This window comes from Equus przewalskii, chromosome 21 (genome assembly GCF_037783145.1).
Source record: "Equus przewalskii isolate Varuska chromosome 21, EquPr2, whole genome shotgun sequence".
Classification (NCBI taxonomy): domain Eukaryota; kingdom Metazoa; phylum Chordata; class Mammalia; order Perissodactyla; family Equidae; genus Equus; species Equus przewalskii.
Genome location: NC_091851.1, coordinates 48,078,377 through 48,101,608, shown reverse-complemented (window position 1 = coordinate 48,101,608; position 23,232 = coordinate 48,078,377). Strand labels below are relative to the sequence as shown.

The window sequence follows — 23,232 nt, the reverse complement described above, 5'->3', positions numbered from 1 at the left end:
AGCCCGCGGTCCATCACAGCAGCCTCCGCCCAACTGGAAAGCAGTAAACTCCCCCAGCAATGCAGACGCCAGCCACACGAGCAGCTTCATGTTGATGGATTCTGCACATTCATCTTTTCCAGCTGGGCCACGAAGGCCCACAGCACCCACAGGCGAGCGGGAGGCCAGCTCATGCCCTGAGCTCATCTCCAGCAGGGCTGGAGCCAGCGCACCATCAGGGCTCTGCCCCCAGGGTGCCCATGCGGGCAGCACCTTACCATGGGCCTCCCCTTTCTCAGGTGGTCACCTCTCCTCTCCTGCTTCTTGAAGGACTCATACGCAACAGGGTCTATGCCCCACAGACACTCCGTCCATTTGCCGTAGATCATAAAGAGCTTCTTTTTGCTGCAGTCAAAGGGAATTTTTAAAAACCAAGTTAATAGCAATTATAAACCATCCATTCAAACATGCAGCACCTTAATTTTGACTATGGAATAAATTCCTGTTCTGGCACATCTTCTTACAAATTTTAGGATATCTCCAGATATAAATCCAAAGATGAAAATGTGCATTTTAGGATCTCTCCTCATGCCACTTGAGACATTCATACTCCTTATACCACAACCGCAGAGAAAACGAAGATACAAAACCTAAGGGTGGACGACAGGGCAGTGGGAGACAAGAAGCAAAGAAAAAGAGTGTATGTATATTTAAATTTAAAACCCTACGTGCCTATCTGATTACTGTTCCTTAAATACGTTCAGTTTTTATGTACTGAAGGTCCTTCAGCCCTTTTTCCATAATTACATGAACAACCCTTCCCACATTCGGGGAATACTGTTTGCTTTTTCTTTATAACCATAAATCGGACACCCCGTATCATTAACCACCTGCATTTTTCATTTACTAACCTCTGGAGATCTTTCCAGTCATCCACCAGAGCTCTCTGCCTGATTCCAAAAGGAACAATGCCAACAGTGCCAGGCCGTTTTTTTTTTGCATCTTCCTTGGGAGGAGAGCACACACAGTGGCCACACCCTCCCTGGAAGTGCTGCTCTGCCAGGCATGTGACATCCCGGGAGGGCACCTGTGTGTTAGAGGCTCAGCCTGGCGAGCTGGCAGGCAGGGACCAGCTGGGGGACACAGCCAGTCCTCACTCAGCAGAGACAGCTTGACAGACACACTCTGTCTCCAAGCGGCAGAGCATCAGGAAAGAGCTCACTTGAATTTGGGATGGAAAGCCACAAACATCAGAAGAGGGTTTGCTCGTGCTCACTGAGAGCTGGTGAGTGTGGCCTCGGTGTCATGTGGCTCGGACTCCACTCCTACAGCCTGTTTCTGTAAACGAGCCGACCACGGTCTCTCTCGCTCTGGGTTGTTTCCGCCAGGCAGAGGCTGCTCACGGCGCGGGCCAACGCCCTCCCAGTAAGAGGACTGCTGTCTGGCAAAGCCGCACGCTGAGCCCCAACTTATTCCAACAGGCAAAGTGGTGGGAGTAGCCAGGTACCCAACAGCGTGGGATGCAGCAAAAGCACCCAGTGCTTTACCCCGGCAACGTGTTTCCACTTGAAAATGTACGGATTTTAGGGGTTGGAAGGACTCTCTTGACATTATATACCCAAATTCCTTACTGAAAGAAAAACAAACAAGACATTTGAGACCCAAAATGTAAGGTAACTAATCCCAAGGCGGAAAAGAACCCAGAAAACTTGTTAAAACACTACTGACCACATCTCTGGTCACAAAAACTTTCAAAGTCCCTAATGTGTAGACTGGAATGAGCCAGTCACACGATGAGGATGCTCATACAAGCTGATGTTCAACTTCTGCCTGACAACATGCAGTGGATGCCGGGAGAGAGGAGATACACGTGTAAATGTTTAAAATCTCAGTTATCTCTGTAAAACTGCAGTACCCTCTCTCAGCGAAAGTGCCTAATTTCCTCATGTCCATTGTATTAAAGGAAAACAGACCAGATCTTCTACCCTCAGGAGAGGGTGAGATGGGCTCCACTCACTCTCCACCCTAGAAATTACACTGAAAACACAGCATTTATCTCCTTTTATGCTCAATAACAAAATGTTTTTTCTAAACAAGAGAGTCATAATTTTTCTACTGTGAACAGATGTCACTGGCATAACAACATTTCTGGCAAGGCACAGGCCGTATGGGCGCACCATGAACACATCGTCCGTGGATCTACCTTCTGTCTTGAATGTGCCCTTCCACTTTGTGAAGTTCTTTTCCAAACAATCCACATGGTCTGAAGTGAAGCACACACTTATCTCCAGTTCTGCAGGAAAAACAAACACAGGCTCGTGTTGTATGACACAAAATGTCCAGAAAAGGCAAATGGAGAGACAGAGAAAACGGACTAGACGCTGCCCGGGGCTGGGGGCGGCCTCAGGGAGTGACTACAAATGGCACGGAGGGGGCTTTCTGGGCTGATGGAAATGTTCGAATGCTGCCTTGTGGCGATGATTGCACCATTTAGCAAATTTACTAAAAATCATTAAGCGTCCACTTTAAATGGTGGATTTTATAATATGCAAATTATATCTCAACAAAATGTTAACAGAGCCAGTCAGCCATGAACTTCCAGGAATGAGGCAGGACAGACTGGACAGTGGACAGAGTTTGAGGATGGCCGCTACATTTCCACCTCGGAATCACACCTGTCTTTGGTGTAGTTTAAAATTTCAAAATAAACTATTGTAACTAAAGACAAAAGCAGTATCAACACGGAGCATTAACCATGACTTCAACGCTGACCAGAATCAGATCCACCACTGGGCATGGGGTCTCCCGTCAGTGAGGCCTGTCTGAAAGCCAAGGGAAGGAGGGACTAGGAAGGGGGCGCAGGGCAAACCCTCAGAAACTCAACAGCAGAGGGAGACCAGGCCGGGAGGCACGCAGTGAGCGCTTCCGGACCCCGCATGGTTTGTCTTGTCCGCCACCCCCAGTCTCTGACTGTCACACAAACATCAGGTGCTGCTACCTGTGGTTTAAAATTTCCACCGTTCCGTACTGCTCTATCCAGAGCTTCCCAATAATCACGTTGTGGACGCAGCAGGTAGGGTTGGTCCAGGTGTAAGCTTCGTCATGTCTGCGAGATGCCAGAAACAAGAAGTCAGAGGCCAACAAGACACGGCGCAGCCCCAAACGCACACCACCAGACAGAATTAACCCTAATTGCCTTAAAACTCGTACACGAGTACAAGAGTGCTTTGAACTCCCTTGAACATGGCTATTTAGCATTCGTTTGAAATTTATTTCTTCTTTCCTTTGTAGCATCAACAAAGCTTTCTACTTAAATGTCAAGACAAGTTAATAAGCAATAAAAGAAGACTGAGACAAAGAGAAACGGCTTTCCTGTGAAGCTGTCAATAGAAAAGCCATTCCAGCAAACAGCCTGAGGGAACTGCGCGCTCCTGAGCAGGAGGCCCTGGTGGGCTGGGGAGCGGCCCAGAACAACACTCCAAACACCTTTCCTTTTATGCCTCATCCTCCCCAAATGGCCTTATCAAAGAGGAAAAGAACCTTCAGAAACGTGAAGGCATCAGACGGCCAGACCTGCGGCCAGACCTGCGTCTCAAGGGAGGCTGCATCAAGAACCACAGTTAAGGGCAAAAAGCAGCACAATGCAGAAGTAGCTCATGACAAATATTTGGAATTCCTGGAATTTCCCAGGTGAAACCCAAACGCATTAATTAACAAGGTTTGCAACTTTTCAATTCTACACGCCTCGCCCCAAGAAAGCAAGATCACTGCAAGACAGGCACGTTTCCCAGAAAGGGGTTGCCCTCACTGGGCCTGGTGGCCTCGTCAGCCCCAAGATGCAGTGGGGGGGGGGGGGGGCGGGGGCGTATACTCCTCCAGGTCCTCATGGTTCTCTGGCAACCAGCCAGGCTGGGCCAACGAGAAGCAAACATTGCATCCAATGCTTCGCTACAGCAGGCTGCAGTCAGCAAGACTCAGAGCTCAGACGCGCGGCGGCATGCCACAGCCTGGACGCCGGTTACCGCGGGTTTGCTAGGACTCAGTCTGTGCTCTGAGGTGTCTCCCATCAACACCACATTGGGGAGCACTAGATTTACATTCAACAGGTGGGTGGATAGCCTCACAGACGGCCCCCTCAATGTTCCTCACCTCCTGGAATTCAAATCCTATATCACCCTCTCCCACACTCAGCCAGGGCCGGGCTGTGTGACCAACGGCACATGTGTGTCGGGGGTAAGGTAGGGGTCACTTCTTTTTTTTCTTTTAAAGATTTTATTTTTCCTTTTTTTCTCCCCAAAGTCCCCCGGTACATAGTTGTGTATTTTTAGTTGTGGGTCCTTCTAGTTGTGGCATGTGGGATGCCACCTCAGCATGGCTTGGTGAATGGTGACACATCCACACACAGGATTCGAACCAGTGAAACCCTGGGCCGCCGCAGCGGAGCGCATGAACCCAACCACTCGGCCATGGGGCCGGCCCCAAGGGGTCACTTCTGAGATTAGGTCATAAAAGACACTGGCTTTTGTCTTGGTGGCTCTCTCCCTGTGGGTCCCTGGCTCTGAGGGATGCCAGCGCCATGTTGTGAGCAGCCTTTTGGAGGGGCCGAGTGGCAAGGAACTGAGGCCTCCTCCCAAGTGCCAGGGACGCGAGTTTGGTGGCAGATGCTCCGCCCCAGCCGCCTTCGGGACGCAGCCTGGCCCACAGCCTGCCTACAATCTCATGGGGCCCTGAGCCAGAACCACCAGCAATACAGCTCTCGATTCCCAGCCCGCAGAAACTACGCAAGAAAGCAAACAGCAGTTGTCTTAAGCTGCTAAGTTTGGGGCTGTTACACAGCAAGAGATAACCACTACCATCAGTGACCAAAGCACATCAGGATCACGTGGGAAGAAATGGGGAGCTCCAACAGCAAGGAGATGCACTCTTCCAAGTGACGCCCCAGCCCGGGTGAGGCGTCCAAGGGGTCTCGGGAGTTGGGAGCTCTTAAGTGAAGAAGTTTCTGCTGTTGGAAAGTCTGCCTGACTTAGTAGAAAAGGGCCTGACCCTTCCACTAGGAGGAAGATCATATTGTTCCCACCTAACAAAGATGGATTTCCTTTCAGATAAGCAGCACTCACTTGGGTTTTTCAGAGGCAGGGCTCGGGCGAGACTCCTCCACTTACTTGAGAAGCTCCAGCGTGATGGTGCCCCGTGGCTCAGCCTCCACGCTCTTCCCCCAGAACTTCAGCTTCGGGTAGATGGAGCCATGAAACAGGAAGTCCTGACTGAGGCCTTCGGAATAAAACGCACTAATGGGGGGGTGGTGGCTGACCTGCTCCGATATAAATCTGAATCCTAAATCTTCCCTAGGTACAAAGACAAAAGAGAAAAGAAGGGGAGCAGGGGACGGAGAAAGGCCACATTAGTGACAGCAAAACGCAGTAACAGTCGGCTCAACAGCCCTCTCGGTGGAGCCCACAGCTCTGCAGGTGACAGTGCTCCCACGCCTGGAGGAGCTGTAGGGCCGATCCTGCCTTCCTGTCCGGGTGAGGGGTTGGGAAATGGGAGCCGCTCCATGCTGCCACATGGGGCAGAAATATCCAATACTTGCTCTGATGTCACACTTGGCCTAACACTGACCACACAGACACACAGACACAAAAATTGTGTCTCCAGGGCAAATCTGAACACCACACAGAACAAGTAACAGTGGAGAAGCCTTCCACCCTAACCCTCTGCTCACACCCTCCATAGGACCACCCAGAGCACACACAGGTCTCAAAGCATCTCTTACAACCAGTGACTTAGAGGCCCCTGATACCAAGCTGTCATCTTAGTCCTTGAGAGACGCCCAGTGCCCAGAACCAAGAATGATAACTTTATAGCCTTTCCAAAGGGCGTTCCTTTCTAGCCTTCTTCTAAGACTCCTGGAATTTTTGTGATGGAATGTCTTACGCCCCAAGATATTCCTGGCCAGGAAATAGGATTTTTAGTACATTCTCTTTTTCAATAAAAAAACGTCAGTTTTTAATTGTTCCGGAACTGTGAATACACCTACAGTTGTAGTCACTAAAAATTATAAAAGCTAAACCACATAATTACTAACTTAACTGAAATCAGAATTTCCAATCATTACAGAGGAAGGAAAGCTGAAAAATTAGATTTTAAAAGGTTGCCTACCAAAGTATGTAATTTAGAAAATGAATACTTGTCTAAGAAAAGAAAGTGTTATTTTTAGCTATCCAAGAGCAATCTGTAAGGATGAAAAGACACTGGTGAATGACTTGGTTTAGTTTTTTGCTCCTCAAGCAGGAGAGTGCTCAGGTCTTAGCTGCATCGCATACAGCAGACACCGGCAGAAGTACGACCTGGAAATTGAGATATGACAAACCAAGTATGTTGAAGTTTAGAAAGAATGTTAGTTTTTTCTATCAGTCTAAGAAACTTTAGTACAACCCCTGAATTAAGTTCCTGAAAAAGACTAACAATTAGGTGTGTCACACTGTATTCAGCATCTTGGGTTGTTCGTATTCTCTTAATCCATATTGCTCATTTCCCATTGTCTAGAACTCTTTTCATATTATGCTTTGATTTCTCTTTTCAAGATATTTTTTGTTGTTGTTTTGTTTTTTAAAGACTGGCACCTGAGCTAACATCTGTTGACAATCTTTTTTTTCCTTCTTCTTCTTCTTCTTCCCCCCAAAGCCCCCCAGTGCATAGTTGTACATTCTAGTTGTGAGTGCCTCTGGCTGTGCTATTTGGGACGCTGCCTCAGCACAGCCTGATGAGCAGTGCCGTGTCCGCGCCCAGGATCCAAACCAGAGAAACCCTGGGCTGCCAAGGGGAGCGCACGAACTTAACCACTCGGCCACGGGGCCGGCCCCATCTTTTCAAGATAGTTTAATGGTGCTTTTTAATAAACTAAAATGCCAATAATAATCTAACAGCTAGATAAGGTTAGAACTTCGAACACTGACACCAAAACATGCTGACTGGAGGGAGGAAACTATTCCTAAAGAGAAATCTAGAAAAGGAAGAATACTCTACAGGAATTCAAAACAAAACACTCCCTTAAGAGTGACTCTCCAGGCAAGACTTTCTCTCATCTGGGCCTCAGTTTCCTCATTTCTAAATTGGAGAAGCAGTCCCTCCTGCTGTGATACACCATAACCCAAGGTCACCTGCTGACCCCTCTGTCATCTACAAGAAGCCCACGGCAGCACACATCACGCTGTCCCCTGACTCCTGCAGCTCTCTTGGAGGTAATGAGATTGCAGAACCGCGGCTCAACCACTCAGTGCCAGGCACACCAAAGCCACACTAAACATCAGGATGGTGCCCCACACCTGCCTGAACCGTCCAGGACCAGGCAGAAACAGATGACACTTGGAAACTGGGACATTTATGTGGCTTTTCAACTACAACAAGTGATTTATAGGCAGAGGTGCAGGCCTGCCTGCATTACTAAAGATGACATTTCCTCCCCAAATAGTCTGAAACCAGTGCTGACACACACATCCACTGGCACATACATTTTAAACTCTTCACACATCTGAACAGTGCCTATTTTAAGCCGATCAACATCCCAAATCCCACAATCATTTACTCACCATTGAAAAAACTCTTAATCATTAATAATGCATATGTAATAAAGGGCCCGAGAACTAAATCTGATATTTCAAAGAAACTATACTTCTTTGAATCCAAGATGCCACTGATCACACGATACGCCATTATTTTATTTTATGAAAGAAAAAATGCTGTAAATTAAACTATGACATGCAGAAATGTAAAACATGAGAAGTGTGTCTCAGCATCAATGAAATACTGTAATTTAGAAAATGTCTGTAATATCATGGAGAAATATGGCATAATATTAAATGAAAAAGGATACAAATTAACATTATCACATTATGTAAACACACACACACTCACACAAGGAAATCTACCAAAATGTTAACACTGATTGTCTTTTACGAGATTATGTCGGACTTGTCTCTTTCACTTTTCTCAATTTTACATACATTTTCTAAAAAGAGAATGCTCTTGCAATTAAAAACAAATTTTATTTAATAAAATATTCCAATAGACTCTCAACAGGACCCAAGGGTAGGTGGAATAAGTTATTCTTGGGGCCGGCCCGGTGGTGTAGTGGTTAAGTTCGTGCACTCTGCTTCAGCAGCCCAGGGTTCTCAGGTTCGGATCCCAGGCATGGACCTAGACACTGCTTGTCAGCCATGCTGTGGTGGTGTCCCACATACAAAATAGAGGAAGATAGGCACAGACGTTAGCTCAGGGACCATCTCTCTCAAGCAAAAAGAGGAAGATTGGCAACAGATGTTAGCTCAGGACCAATCTTCCTCACCAGAAAAAAAAGTTATTCTAGAAGTCACCAAGTGGCCCCACAGAGGTGCCACGCACATTTATGCTCCTGGCACCCTGGCCCAAGCTGGGTACTCCACTCCTGCAGCGTGGCTGATCTGATGACTGAGAAAGTACAGTGCTGCTGTCTCCTGACCCTCACTTGTCGGTCTGGGTGGACTGGCCCAGAGATACGTCCTCTGAACAACTGCACAGCCCCGGAGGCACTGAGCTCCATGGAGAGAACGCCACGAGGGCCCCGCCTAGCCCTCCCAGGGCCCCCACCAGAACCAGCGGAAGGTGGCCTCCCCTCTGGTCCAGCCTCAAGTGTCTGTGCTGGGCTCAAGGACCAGGAGGGAAGCTGGGGGGCAGGACAGGGGAGCAGGAGGCACTGCTGAGGCTGCCTAGAAGAAATTCCAGCAGAAGGAATTCCAGTCACATTTAAAAGAAGCTGTGCTCTGGCCCACTCTCCATCTCCAGCACCATCGGCCACTCCTAAGACCCTGCACGAGGCTGTGCAGTGGTCAGTGGGCGGCTGCAGACGAAAAGCCCTCTTGGCAGTTGCTCTTCCCTTTAGATTTCTCTGCTCTCCACATAACATTCACTAAGATGCTCTGGTAAAATGAGCTAGTTTTACTTGGTGCCTATTTCCATTTTAGTTCAAAACCAACAATCCTACCCTTCTGCACAGCACTTTCACATACATTGTATCTCTGTTCCCGAATCGAGTACATTATTCTATTTTCAACTGTTTTACAACATTAGGGTTTGTTATGTTATTAACACGACATCCCTCGTATGAGAAATATCTTCTCACCTACAGTATCCCAAGCCCTTCAGTCAAGTCCTATTCAAATGGCCCCTTCTCAGAGTGGAGAAATCGACACCATGAAAGAACCAAGCTCACCAGAAGACTCCCACATACAAGATACTTACAAAGGCCTTGTCCCCTACCTGATCAATTCGTACGTCTCTCCCAAGAGTGGATTGAATGGCTTGCCGGTCCTCTCCCACTGGGAAGCCACAGCTGAAACCGCAAAGGCAGCTACGGACTAGAAACAGGCAGAGGGCGGTGAGCCGGTGCTCAGCTCCTCTGCATCATTATTTACTCCTGGGTGACATTTCAGTCTGCCACTTGTAACATGTTTTGAGATTACAGAACTTCCGGAGAAATGCCATTCATCACCCCACCACTTCCCCAAAGCCACAGAAAGCAGGAACTCTGTGCTGCTTGCTGCCCCCCGCCTGGGCCCTCCTTGCAGGCTCTGTGGCAAGGTCGGTCTGTCGGTCTGTCACACTCACACTTTCTCTCCAACACACACACACACACACACACACACACACCGGCAGTGGACGGAGCGGCTGCGACTCCCGATGTCACACACCGGTGTGAACATGCCCAGGACAAAGGGCTCAGCTACTGGGCTGGACAGCACCCGAAAGCCAGTGTGAGCTGTGCTGGCCCTTCTCCCAGATGTCCCACCGGTAAGATGCCAGGTCCCCACCATGACGTGGCCAGTCAAATGGTGTCACATTCATTAAAAACTATGGCCTGGCACCCAACCAAGCGTGGGGCCTGGCGCCCCGTGAAAGGAGCCCACCACCCACCTGCATCCTCTCCAGGGGCTGGGGCTGGCGGGAGGCTTTGTGAATGAGGTACACATGCTCCATGTACTCCGTGATCCGCTGCAGGAAACTCAGAGGCTCGTTGAAGGCAATGGGCATCGTGATCTTGGACAGCTCCTAGGGGGAGCCAGACTCGTTACCTTACTGGTAGGCTTCCCCCAGAAACCAGAGCCCCACACTGCCCCTGCTCTGAGGACCACTTCTTGGAGCCTCAGTCACCTGCGCTGGACAAGATCTTTAAACGCCCCATGGGCAAGCTGTGGCCTGGAAAGTAAAGCCACCTGGCCCTCCCACCGCACCCAGCAAGCTCCACTTCCGTCACGAGCCTGGACAGGCCTTCCCACACGATGGTCCCCGAGTCCCTCTACTTCTCCATGCCCATTGCCCCATTCTGGACCCATATTGCACACGGAGACAGCAAGGATTGCAAGAGGAGCTCCCAGACTGGCCACCTCAAGGGCCCACCCCCAACTCCAGTGTGCCCGCCCTTCACGCAACTTCCAGATCCGTGGCCCCAAAGCATCATTCAAAATAGTCACTGCTTCCAATCACCTCCAAGGTAGCGTGAAACTCCTCAGCCTGACAGGTGAGATCTCCCACACCGTGGCTCTGTGTGGCTTTGCTCAAAGGCCTTTCAAATCAGCAAAAGAGCCTCAGGCGCCCGCTCTCAGGCACTGCATGGGCACAGTGAGCAGCGCAGCTCACAGTGCAGTGGGGAGAAGCCAGCAAGATGCTAAGAGGGACACTAAGGGCCAAGTGCCCGCAAGGGCACTCTGTGAGCTGGTGTCTAGGGAGGAGATTCTGACACTTAGATAAGGCAGGGGCCCTTCCAGGAAGAAGTACAGCTGAGCAGGGCAGGACGGGAAGAACCAGAGTGTGAGGGGCCTAGAGCAGCAGAGGAGAGGAAGGGGCGTGAGGCGGGGGAGGTGGGCCAGAGGGAGGGGAGGAGGGGAGAGGAGGGAAAGAACGAAAGGTGCTGGCCTTGCTCATGTCAGGAGAAAGGAAATAAAACTATGTGGCGATTCCACTGCTCACCTGCTCAAGTGAGGAAACTCTAAAGCTTTGACACTCACCTCTCGGAGAGGCTGTGGGGAGACAGGTCCCCACTCCTGCAGTGGGAATGCAAAATGGCGCAGCCCTAGCGGGGGTTTGGCCCCATTAGCAAAACCGCACACACACTTATCCTTCAGTCAGCAGTGCCGTTCCAGGAGTCTACCCATAGTCCTCCAGCAAACACACAGTGGAAGGCCAGAAATGAGCCACCGGCGCCCCACAGGGCCCTAGTTAGTAGACGGCGGGCAGCCACGGGAGGCGGCACAGAGCAGCGACCAGAGAGCGAGCAGGGCTCTATGGACACTGTCTGCAGGCGCTCCGGCTGCATTGTGGAGCACAAACCGAGGAGAAAAGCCTTCAGATCGCTCATCTAAAGAGATGGGGAGGAGACAGTGCAGTCACCTTGAGAACACGCGGAAAGACCAGGACATTTGTAATGGTCACCTCCAGGGAAAGGGAGCTGCAGGGAGGGGACAGGGACAGGAACTGAATTCTTGGAATATACCTTGAGAGATGTGACTTCGGACTTACAATTTTAAAACAGAATTAAATTTAGAAAAGCAATCTCCAAACATCAAAACAACGAAACAAATGAACCCACACGACCCCCTTGGGGCACATCACAGAGAAGAACCTCTCCAAGTGGTTTTAAAACACAGTGATTTGAAATACGCCCTAAGCACAAAAAGACTGAGAGCCAGCAAACTGGTACTGTTCCAGCAACCCTGCCGCTGGCAGCGGAGCTGATCCTGTTCTCCAGAACCACTGGTATGTGAGATAAGGCAAGTGAGTCATTAATTACATGCTAGCCTAAATCGATCGCCTCCAGTGTTGTTAAAAACTGAGATTGTTGGTGTGGGAGAAAAAGAGACACAGACATAAGATAGAAGAGGTTAGATAAATCCTGTCATCCCAAATATGAAGCGTCATTGAAACAAACAAAAACACAGTTCCTAACTCTCCCCTGGAAAGACCTAGCAAGACCAATCTGGTAGCTCCTCTGGGACCCAACCATGGCCTGAGCTCTCTCTCCCAGGACAAGTGGCCAAGATGAGATGAACTGGAAGCATCTTTTGTAAAGGATTAAGGGCCAACTTGAAGAGGCCATCACCAGTCAAAGATGGAACAACTTGTGGACCGAAACAAGTCAAATGGGTTAACTCCATGAGTTAAAAAAAAAAAAAAAGCTAGTTGGTCATCCTGGTCATGCTAGGTGATGCTAGTGAACCAAATACACTATTTGAAACTTTGATAAAGAGAAAGAATCACTCACTGACCCTGACTTTCTTACACAAACTGCACTCACGGCAGCGGAAGGGAACGTCCCAGGCCATAAAGGAAGAGGGAAAGTCCTGGCCTGGCTCCAGTCTGCAGCTCCTAATGAATGAATGGACGTGGACACTGAGCATCAAGCTCCTAAATGCACAAGCAAAGCAACAAAAAGGTCTCCTGATGGAAGGGTACACACAGAGACCACAAAACACAAACAAGACAATGACTGGAAATTTGAACACAGAGTGGATGTTTGATGATACTAAAGAATTACGTTATTTTAAAAGTAAGATAACAGTATCGTGGTGTGCTAAAAAGAGTCTATCTTTTAATGATATATAAGAAATATTTACAAAGGAAAAGACGTCTGGAATTTGCTTCAAGATACCAGGGGAGGAGGGAAGGAGTAGAGGTGCAGAGGAGACACAAGCAGCCCTGACTGGCACTGTGGGTGCGGGGGGTGGGGCGGTGTCATTACACACTTCTGTCTGCTTCTGTATGTGTCTGAATTGTCCATGCTAACCAGTTTGTTGCTGTTGTTTTAGTGAGCTAAGAAGTAGTAAAAGGAGAGGTGTGTCACGTCTCTGGAGGTGATTCTAAAGAGAGTGGATTTCAAGAGGCAAAGCTGTGAAGTGGTGCAGAGTGACCCAGGATGACCTTCCGCCCAGCGGTTTGGAGAACACGCCAACCCTGAGTTTCTATCCAGCTTTAAGCTGAATCCATCCTACAGTCAATTCTTTAGGGAATGCAATGTAATGATGTCACTTTGTTGGATGGACGGTTTTGGCATTAGACTTCTGAAGTGTCAAGATCAAGTAGTTTGTGAAGTTCATCATATATCCCCAGGAACACACTTTTGTCCAGACCTGAACTGCTCACAAAAAAGTAGGAGATAACACTGCTAAAGGAAAACAATCCCAAACATATTATTTTAAAAGGTACCAGAGAGACATGTGCAGAAGCCTGCATGTGTGCAAGCAGGGTCAGCACGGGCCTCTGCCTGCGAGGCCTGGAGCAGTGACACCCCACAGCAATGAGGGTGTCTAGTGCCCAGGTCTTAGTTCTAAGTGCTGCCCTCCCAGGAGAGGACCTCAGCGGAAAACCTGGGGAAGCCAAGTCAGGCGTGGCTCAGCTGAGAGCAGTGTCCCACGGGTTCCACGCCGAGCACTGCACTTGGGCTACTGTGTGAGATGCCGATCACGGAAGCTGGAGAAGGGAAGATAGGACGCACAGACTGTGCTGCAACTTTCTATACTCTGAAATTACTTCAGAACAAAAAGTTGAAAAACAGATGGAGTTTCCTCTGGAAAAAAGGACTGAAATGGATAAGGGCGAAAAATAAACGGCGTTGGAAGGACGCGGGTGAAGAACATCTGAGCAACAGTGGAGGGCACTTTTCAGATCATTTCGCTTGAGTCTGAGCGAGCGCGCACCGGACTGCTCCTGGGAGCGCTCCACCCTCCTGAGAAGGCGTGGCTAGGATTCTCACGGTCAAGAAAGACCAGAAAAGGGAACACCTATGGCTTCTGGACACTAATTACCCAACTATTTTTTGTGTTACAAATTCTGGGCACCTGAGCTCTGCCTGCAGCCCAGAGTGGGTGGGCTGGGAAGATGGAGCCTTGGCTCCTGCAGGCCTGCCCGTGACTCACTGTCAGCGTGCAGCCAGGAACCTCACTGAATGAAGGCCCCCCCAATTCACGTAGATGATTTCAAGCCAACTAACCATGAGCATATCATAGAACACCAAGGTAAATGTAAGCCCATGTGACATTTCTTTTTTTTTTGGTGAGGAAGATTGGCCCTGAGCTAACATCTGTTGCCAATCTTCCTTTTTTCCCCTCCCCAAAGCCCCAATACATAGTTGTATATCCTAGTTGTAGTCATCTTAATTCTTCTATGTGGGATGCCACCACAACATGGCTTGACGAGCGGTGCATAGGTCTGCACCCAGGATCCAAATTGGTAAACCCCAGGCCACCAAAGTGGAGCATGTCAACTTAACCACTCAGCCATGGGGCTGGCCCCATGTGACATTTCTTATGTCAAGAGTTTAACCTCTAGAATTGTTTTTCTACTGTCTATAAATAATTCAACTTTTTTTCACCTCTTCCCTATACATATTTGTTCCTTTCTTGTTTTATTATCTTTCTTATGTTTATAAATATGCAGAGTGCATTTTCTTAAACGACCAGCAGTGCAATAAATTCACAGGAATTAAAAATGTTTAAGTTCCATGCTTCAAAATGAGTCCATCTGAACTTACCAAGCCAATGCATTTTTTTAATATGCTCCACACACTGAAGTCGCTTCTGGTAAACATTGGGGCAGGTAATGACGTCCTGTAAGGAGGCAACCAGAGTAACATGTGTTTACTCACAACAGGAGATTCACTCACGACTGATGATTCTGCTCAATGACCATTTTTTCTTTAATTTTCTACCAAAACATTAGCATTTCTCTATTCTGGCATGCCTGGGAATAAAAAAGACTAGATTGCTGTTTAAGTCCCAAAGAAAGGTTTCCACATGGATTTTTTTGGAGGGTCTCCTGGGAAACCAGCATAACCGCATGGCCGACTTTCCTTCCACAGAGCCAAAGATCGGGTGCCAGAGGAGGAGAACGGTCACCACGCCCCGAGGGCAGCTGGGGCCTACTGCCAAGAGCCACAGCAGAACCACGGACAGAGCCCGGCCACGAGGCCACCAAGAGAGGACCAGATTAAGAAAACCTTCTCAGGAACCAGCTGTCAAGCCCCTTTTAAACATGCGTGTGTTTTCCTGAAGTACATTCCTCTGCAGGCTGTCTTCCCGCCAGCTCCATGGGGAGCCCCGGGCAGTCATGTCTGCAATGTGACCCTATTCACAGCTGAATGGACAGGGACCCCGGAGCGGGGGCCCTTGGTCTCCCCCTGGGAATCTGGGGCTGGGATGAGACACTGTCTCCACCCGGGAGGGAGGGGCGCCTGAGCAGGATGTAAACCCAGATTTGGGGGGAGCATGTTGGACGCATGCACACTGAAGACACAGCACGTGGGCAAGGGGCTGCGGTGTGGGGACTGTGGGGTGGCGCTGCCCGGGCCCTCGGAAGACACGCCAGCGCTCTGCCCTGAGTCCAGTCTGTGTAAGCTGCTCTGGGAGTTTCTGCACTCGCAACAGACAGCCTTGACCTGCCACCTCCACTCTGGTACCCGGTCTTTGGAACGATGACAGCGCGTGTTCTTGCCCAGTCAGGACCCTGGGCTCTCCCTCAAGGATGTCATGTTAGGGGAGCTGGGTCAGGGCATACTGTTTATTTAAGGCGGCAAGAGAGAGTGGAGAACATGGCAGCTGGAGACAAAATGGGAAAGAAAACTAACATTTACGAGCACCACATGCCAGGCAGCCAGCAGCTCCCATTCGGCCCACCCCACTAGCTCTCATGTGGGCGTCCAGAGAACTCGGTCAGCGGCCACGGCGTGGCAGGCACATACTGCGAGGCGGGAGCATGGCTCCATGGCAGGTCAGGAAAGAGCCCCAAGGATGACCTCACGCGGAGGTAGAAGGGAATAGTAGGAACTAAAGAGATAAAGGCAGAGGAGAGGGCCCCAGGCCCAGGAAGCAGGGCAGACAGTGCCCTCGCATGGGGAAGGCTGGGTACACCTGAGGGCCCAAAAGAGGCCCCTGTGGCTGCGACCGGAGACAATGGGGAGAGGGAGCTGGAGCGGGAGGAATAAGCAGGACCCGGCCCTGAGGCAAGAGCTGAGGATGCTGGCCCTCATCCTAAGAGAAGGGTGACCTTATGTTCATTGACCAAACGGTGATGGCTCTGAGAGGAAAGGGGCATGGGATCAGCAATTCCTCAGGACCACGTGGACATTTAAGCTGGGGTGGAGGGGGCCTGATCAGATCTGTCCTTTGAAAAACCAACTCTGCCCACAGCATGAGGAAAAGTAGGGGGGATGCAGAGGCAGTGCAGAGGCAACTGCAGGGGGCACAGAAGAAACGGTGGTGGGCCGGACTGGGATGTGGCAGAAGGCTGGGGGGCTGAAGGGGTCCGAGATGTTTCAAGAGGCCAGCGTGTCAGAGCTGAGGAGGGGATGGCGGCAGAGGTCTGGTCAGGGGCAGCCCGACCTGCTCCTGGACAGGCTGTCTGACCACACAGGGGGTGCTCCGACACCTGCCGAGCAAACGGGCGAACACACACAGGTGGGCGTGGGGCCCTGAATCCTCCAGGTGGAGACAGCAGGGAGGCATCTGGGTCTAGAGCCTGGAGCAGAGGTCTAGGGGGCAGCTGGAGGGCTCCCTGTACCAACACGCACATCAGCATGGGGGACCAGAGGCCTGCCTGCCCACTGCCACCATCGCACAGGGCCTCTCCCCACTCACGGCTTGTTCTGCCTGTGTCCTCACCTCTGTTGGTGAGGACTTAGGTCACTGTCACCAGAAGCTACCTGCATGACAATGAAATGTTGGTGGGAAGAGAATGGAATGTGGTCTTGCTGCACTAGACAACCCTAAATTCACAGGGGTGAGAGGTCAACATGTCGCTACAGAATGCAGGCAGGTCAGCGAGGAATCAGGAGGGTCTGACAGTGAAGCGACCCCTCTGGGTCCTGTGCACAGTGCTCAGTGGCCCCTCATGCTCAGTCCTCCCAGCCACACTGGGGCAGGGACGACTATCCTTGTCATTTTACAGATGACAGGAATTAGCAGTCGAAGAAGTGCCATCTCTGAGCTCCAGGAGCCAAGGAGAGACGCCTTGAGTCTGAAAGCTTTGGCGGAGCAGGGCACTGGATGAGTGCCTGATGAGGAGCCAGGCCAGGTGACAACGGGAGGGATGCTCCCCCAGCTCAGGACGCGTGAGAGCTGAATGGGTGCCCTGCAGCAGACTTAGGGGTGACCACAGACACCCCGGGAGATTCTAAAATATGTATGTGGGAAAACATACCTGTGCTTTTGAAGTCCATTCTCTTGAGGGGGTCTCTCCCCAACTTTTCCAATGCCATTACTTTTGCTGGTGTCCACATGAATCACTCCAGTGACTCTCTGATTTGCCTCTGAAAATTCCCCAGAAGAGTTATCAGAATCAAAGCCTGCACAAGACAAGCAGAATGGTGATCTTCACAGGATGTGAGCACCCAAAAGCCTTCTCCCAGACTCCCGACAGCGCGAGCACCACCCCTGAAGCTCTAAAGCGACTCTGACCGCGATGTTTCGGGATCATTAACTCTGCTTCTCAAGACTGAAGGTGGAGGCAGAGGAGGCAGGAACACTCTGGGTGCTTCCCCGGTGACAACAGCCGCTGGGACGTGAATTTCAAACATCCCAGGTTCCTCACACGCCTGGTGTAGCCTGTGTGCTGACCTGAGGGTCAGCTTTAGGCACCAGAAGACACCTGTTTACCATGTTAGTCACGACTCCTACCCTTTGAGCGGGCCACCTCTAGAACTTTCAAACCCATCTCAAAGCCGCAGTGTGTTCCGTCTTTGCACAAGGTCTGTGGTCATGCTCTGCGTTTTGTTCCAAAGTACAACCCGCCGCTGGAGTTTCTAAGGAACGAGACCACTGCAGCACGCAGACGCGCCGCCCCAATCTACTGAAGCAACGGACGGCGACTGAGACAGCCAACGACCACTGCGAACTTAGAGACCACCCCACGGAAACGGAAAACTGCACAGAAATTTAGGGCTTGTGTGAAAGACAGGTGTATGTTCTCTTGGTCCACTCAGTTCCCCGAAGAAGAGTCAAACCACATTGGGCTGTGACCCTTCTCCACCAGATGGGCCTTCTCCCGAAGGACCATGAGACTGGGGAAAAAAAGAAAACATGTGTCCTTTCACTTCAGCCAGCACAATCACTGAAATACTCAAGTCCTGCCCCAGAGCAAGCTAGAGCAGCAGCTGCAGCTGCAGGCTGAGTCCGCGCAGCCAGGGGAGGGGTTTCCTGGACTGCTGGCACGCGGCGATGACCCTGACCATTTCAGGGAGGACACAGTGCTCACAAGGAGCTTAGGGTCCCACAACAGCCCCTCATTTCACAGAGAGGAAGGGGAGGCCCAGGGTGTAAGGCTAGACAGGTAATTGTTGTCACACCCAAAACGTAAACAAATCTGCTGCTAAACTTCCCTGAGAATAAGCAAAAATATCTTCACTCATCTTCTTCTATATTGATGAGAGTCACAAAATGTAGTATTGAGATTTATTACACAGCAATTTTGAAAGGATATATTAAAAATGAACCTCTTCTATGAACACTTTTCCAAAGAAGATATACAGATGGCCAATAAACACATGAAAAGATGTTCAAAATCACTAATCATCAGGGACATGCATATCAAAACTACACTAAGATACCATCTTACACCCATTAAAATGGCTATAATCACTAAGACTAAAACTAACAAATGTTGGAGAGGGTGTGGAGAGAAGGGAACCCTCATACACTGCTGGTGGGAATGCAAACTGGTGCAGCCACTATGGAAAACAGTATGAAGACTCCTTGAAAAACTAAAAACAGAACTGCCATATGACCCAGCCATCCCACTACTGGGTATCTATCCAAACAACCTGAAATCAACGATCCAAAGTAACATATGCACCCCTATGTTCATTGCAGCACTATTCACAATAGCCAAGTCATGGAAGCAGCCCAAGTGCCCATCGACTGATGATTGGATAAAGATGATATGGTTTATATACACAATGGAATACTACTCAGCCATAAAAAAGACAAATTCATCCCATTTGCAACAACATGGATGCACCTGGAGGGAATTATGCTAAGTGAAATAAGCCAGACTGAGAAAGACAAACATCATATGATTTCACTCATATATGGAACATGAACAAACACATGGACAAAGAAAGCAGTTCAGTGGTGACCAGGGGAAGGGAACTAGGGGGAGGGTATAGGGAGTGAAGGGGAGCACTTACGTGGTGACAGACAAGAAGTAATGTACAACTGAAATCTCACAATGATGTAAACTATTATGAACTCAATTAAAAAAAATGAATATCTTACATGACCAATATTTTCTGAAATAGCCTGTCACCTCTAATTCTTGCTATCTCCCCCAAAAGCAACACCTGCTTAATCCCCAGTTAAAGGTAGCTTGGAAGTATTCCCTCCTTGAGGAAACTCTGTCCTGCAGGCCCTGTGCTGGCGCCCTGTCTCCAGGGACCCCCGCAAGGCTGAGACTGCAGGCCTACAGCACTAAGTAGAACATTCACGTAAATGAGAACCTGAACGGGTGTCCAGGAAAACAAGGCAACCCATCACTGCAGGCTTGTCTCAAGTGAGCCAGTGCTCTATAAACAGGTTAAACATTTTAATGTACAAAGAGTACTCACTGGGGAAAGAGAAAATACAGAGATGCAAAGGGGAAACTTGAAATCACCTGTAACCTGGTCTCTCAGAGATACCTACTTTTAACAGGTCAGTCTGTGACTTTTTGAGGTTCTTAACCTGCACATATTTTTCATGTACTTTACAACCTTTCACCTTAATGGCACTGTTTCTTGGAGGAAGTAATTGCCTGTTGAAGCCATGCAGGTGATAACTGCTGGGTTTGAATACTTTTCAAATTTGAGTTACAAAGTAAGATCAACGGTACAGACAGGGAAGTAGTCAGGATTTTGCATCTTACATGGGTATATCACTGCATTGGGAGACAACATTTCTCTTCTCTCTATTCTTTGTTTTGGAACCAAAGGACTGAGGTGAGAACTTATTTTCACCTAGCCACCCGCCTCTTCCACCTCCACATCAGGGACATGCAGAGAAGTGCTGCTGGGCCAAGAGGCGGAGACGGAGTCCAGCAGCACTGCTCCACCTAGAGCTCAAGTCCTCTCTGGGCAAACATCTCTGGGAAAGTTCAGAATGTTCAGGAATGTCAGCTACACTGGTTCCAGGGGAAAGGGAACTTCACACAAGACTCCTAGAAGGGACGGACACTCTGAGGCCAGGCTCTCTTGGTGACAGGAGTGGTCACTCTGCAAGGGCCAGGTGGCCCGAGGGCGTGATTCTTGACAACCACTCCACTCAGTGGGAATTCACCTGCAAACGATTACTGACACGTGTGCAGGTGGACAAACACCGATGTGTCTCCGAGGAGCACATCTCCAGGATGACAGGAGCTCTGAACTGTGGAGGCAACTCAACACGTCAGCCTTTGAAAACCGTAAGGAGCAGGGTGCCTCCTCCTCCACGGGTTTGGGCAAGAGTGAGTCAACAGTCTTGGGCTGCCAGTCCACCAGCCTGCTAGGCCTCTCCGCTGGGGAGGACAGCACGGCTGGTGGAGGATGACTGCCTCTGAGAGCGCTCAGACGGGGCCGTGAGGCGGAGTTCTAACAGGGACAGCAAAGCCTGTCCAGGGGGATAGTTACAGCCATCAGGAAAGACCCTTCATCATGTTGGGCACCATGTCATTTTGGCAATAACTACAGAAGTGGCCCCTCTGACTGCACTTGGAAAGATCATCACTAAAAACCTTGCCCGTAGGAATATTTCAAAATTATTATTTTTTTTTAAAGAGTTTATTTTTTTCCTTTTTCTCCCCAAAGCCCCCCGGTATATAGTTGTATATTCTTCATTGTGGGTCCTTCTAGTTGTGGCATGTGGGATGCTGCCTCAGCGTGGTTTGATGAGCAGTGCCATGGCCGCGCCCAGGATTCGAACCAACGAAACACTGGGCCGCCTGGAGCGGAGCGCGCGAACTTAACCACTCGGCCACGGGGCCAGCCCCTCAAAGTTATTTTTATATTCCTATACCTAAGAAGGAGAGGATGGACTAGATTAGTCTCTTGAAGATCCTTTCCACCAATAATAGTCCTCAACGGGTAAAAATATGATATTCCAAATGTTGCCGAGGAGGGATGGAGGGCAGAGAAGGAATGGCCATCTTGAACTTCAAGAATTTCCGGGCCTCCTGTGGTTCTTACGCTGCTCCTTCCGGGGCTCGGGGCTCCCTCCCAGGGCGGGGGAGGAGGGGCTGCTCTAAGCAGACGTGCACCGACCCCGCCAAGCCCACCCTCCCCCAGCCTGCCCCCACCCTGTACACACACACGCCCAACAACACGCGCTTCGTCTCTCCAACTAGAGGCTGTGCACCACGGCTTAAAGTGGCCATGTGAGAGCGAAAAATAACTGAACTTTAAGACAGTAAAAGGTGTTATAAAAGCAAATAAATTGCCTATTTTTTGGTATACATTAAACAACGCAAAACAAGATATAGTGATAAGACAATAATTTTTTGATCATTGGGTATAAATAATATAAGAATACTGACTATGTCACTTAGGATGCAAATAAAAATATTTACACCCAGGGCAACTCTTTTGAAAAAAGACTAAAAACCCAGTTGTTCTTTCTTGTTATCTCCTGTGGTCCAAAGCTGAGTTTGTCCCCAAATCTACTAAAAGTCAGGGCCTGGGAACATGTCGTGTCTCTCTCCTGCGTGGCTTTCCTGAGCCATCCTCACAACCCAAAGGCTGAATGCGACGCCTGCATCCGTGGGTCCCGCGCTCACATCACAGCCTCTGAACCACCTCTCTTTCCACTCACCTGTGACGGCATCAAAGAACTCCTCCTCACCGTTCATCCTTCAGCAGCCAGGCTCCCTCGCGCCTGATCGCGGCCTCTACTGAATCATTGTACCGCGTCTACATCGGCAGCGTAAGCAACCTCACTCTAGGAACTTTCTGGTAAAAATCCAACAGGCACTGGAGATCTAAAGGGACAAAAAACATTTTGGCATACTTATTAGCTTTCAAAAGTTTTACCGTTTAGAGATATTTTTTAAATACTCACCACTCTTGAAATCAATCTCAATTACATCTAAGTAAAGAAATAAAATAAATGATCTCCAAACAAATGCATGATTTCTAAAAATATAAATGAGAAAAAACATTCATAACATAAATGTCCATCAATGAATAACAGATCAATAAGTAATCATTATTTGAAGAGTTATTTTTAAAAATCATTATCTACAGCTGAATAAGAAAATGACAAAATGGTTAATTTGGGGAAAGTCATGTGGACAGTTCGAGAGGCAGGTTAGCTTCAGTGAGGTGGTTCACACACCAGGGGCTCAAAGACATCTCAGGACGTTTTGCCAAAGGTCACTGCAAATCTTTATCAGAAGCTAGAACAAGTGGTTATAAATAAACGCAAGATTGCAAGAAAACGTTTGTTTCCCATCAACCTGAGCCCATTTCCAATTCTACGGCACTAAGACTGCCGCATAAGCTGGCTGCCACCAGCATCGACTCAAATCGACTTCGATTCTCTCAAAACCATTTTAGCTCAACATCTGAGTAGAATTTGTGCATATTAACTTCTCCCATCATGAAGAGCAGTATTTCATAAATGGCAAGAGAGCCAAGAAAAAGGTCAGCTTTGTCCCAAAAGGTTGGACTTTTTCTGACAATGAGCAGAGTCCTGTGTTTAACTGTGCTAGTAATGGAAAGATGGGTCCAGCTCGCCTCCTAGTTCTGAGAGCAATGAGGGAGCAGGCGGTCCCAAGGGAGGGGCACGCCCTCTGTCCTCAGAACGGCTGTAAGGTGCTTGGTGACCCCTCCAACATGGCTCATGTCTGGGCTCTGTCCTGTGCAGACATGAGCTTCTAATTAGAAAACAAACTGGCATCAGGTTATACCATCCCTCCTTCCCTGAAAGGTCCTTGCAGAGTTTCCTCTATCTTTCCCACCTTCCCAAGCAGCCCGGCAGAACCGGGCACCTGTGCAGCTTCTGGAAACACCCATACAAAGCCTCACTCACTAGTCCATGATTTGTTTTCCTTTGTAAGTCAGAGAAGTTGTTATTATATACTTCTAATTCTTCTCTGATACTACAGGTCCCATCTGCAACATCGGGGAACCAGAGTTCCCTGGAGGAGAAATGGCTGAATCAGGACTGGGACCCCTCTACAAGCAGAATGACCACTGAGTCATGTCAAAGACTCAGGATGAACCCACACAGC

At 49.3% G+C, this 23,232-nt stretch overlaps 1 protein-coding gene across 23 annotated transcripts in view; it reads right to left on the bottom strand.

Moving 5' to 3' along the window:
* LOC103550974 (proteasomal ubiquitin receptor ADRM1) overlaps window positions 1-23,232 on the bottom strand; it is a 68,675-nt gene that overhangs the window by 22,398 nt on the left and 23,045 nt on the right. For 14 of the 23 annotated variants that reach the window (XR_011530683.1, XR_011530682.1, XM_070587743.1 and 11 more), the window contains 9 exons: window positions 21,813-21,978; window positions 17,200-17,344; window positions 14,537-14,612; window positions 9,928-10,062; window positions 9,274-9,371; window positions 5,142-5,324; window positions 2,978-3,085; window positions 2,183-2,272; window positions 258-384 (listed from right to left, as the gene is read on the bottom strand). Coding sequence is in view for 19 of the 23 variants with exons in the window: in XM_070587743.1 (XP_070443844.1) it covers window positions 258-384; window positions 2,183-2,272; window positions 2,978-3,085; window positions 5,142-5,324; window positions 9,274-9,371; window positions 9,928-10,062; window positions 14,537-14,612; window positions 17,200-17,344; window positions 21,813-21,849 (999 nt within the window). In the remaining 4 variants the exon portion in view is untranslated. The remainder of the gene's footprint in view (window positions 1-257; window positions 385-2,182; window positions 2,273-2,977; window positions 3,086-5,141; window positions 5,325-9,273; window positions 9,372-9,927; window positions 10,063-14,536; window positions 14,613-17,199; window positions 17,345-21,812; window positions 21,979-23,232) is intronic. The other 9 variants (XR_011530685.1, XR_011530684.1, XM_070587748.1 and 6 more) reach the window with 2 other exon arrangements.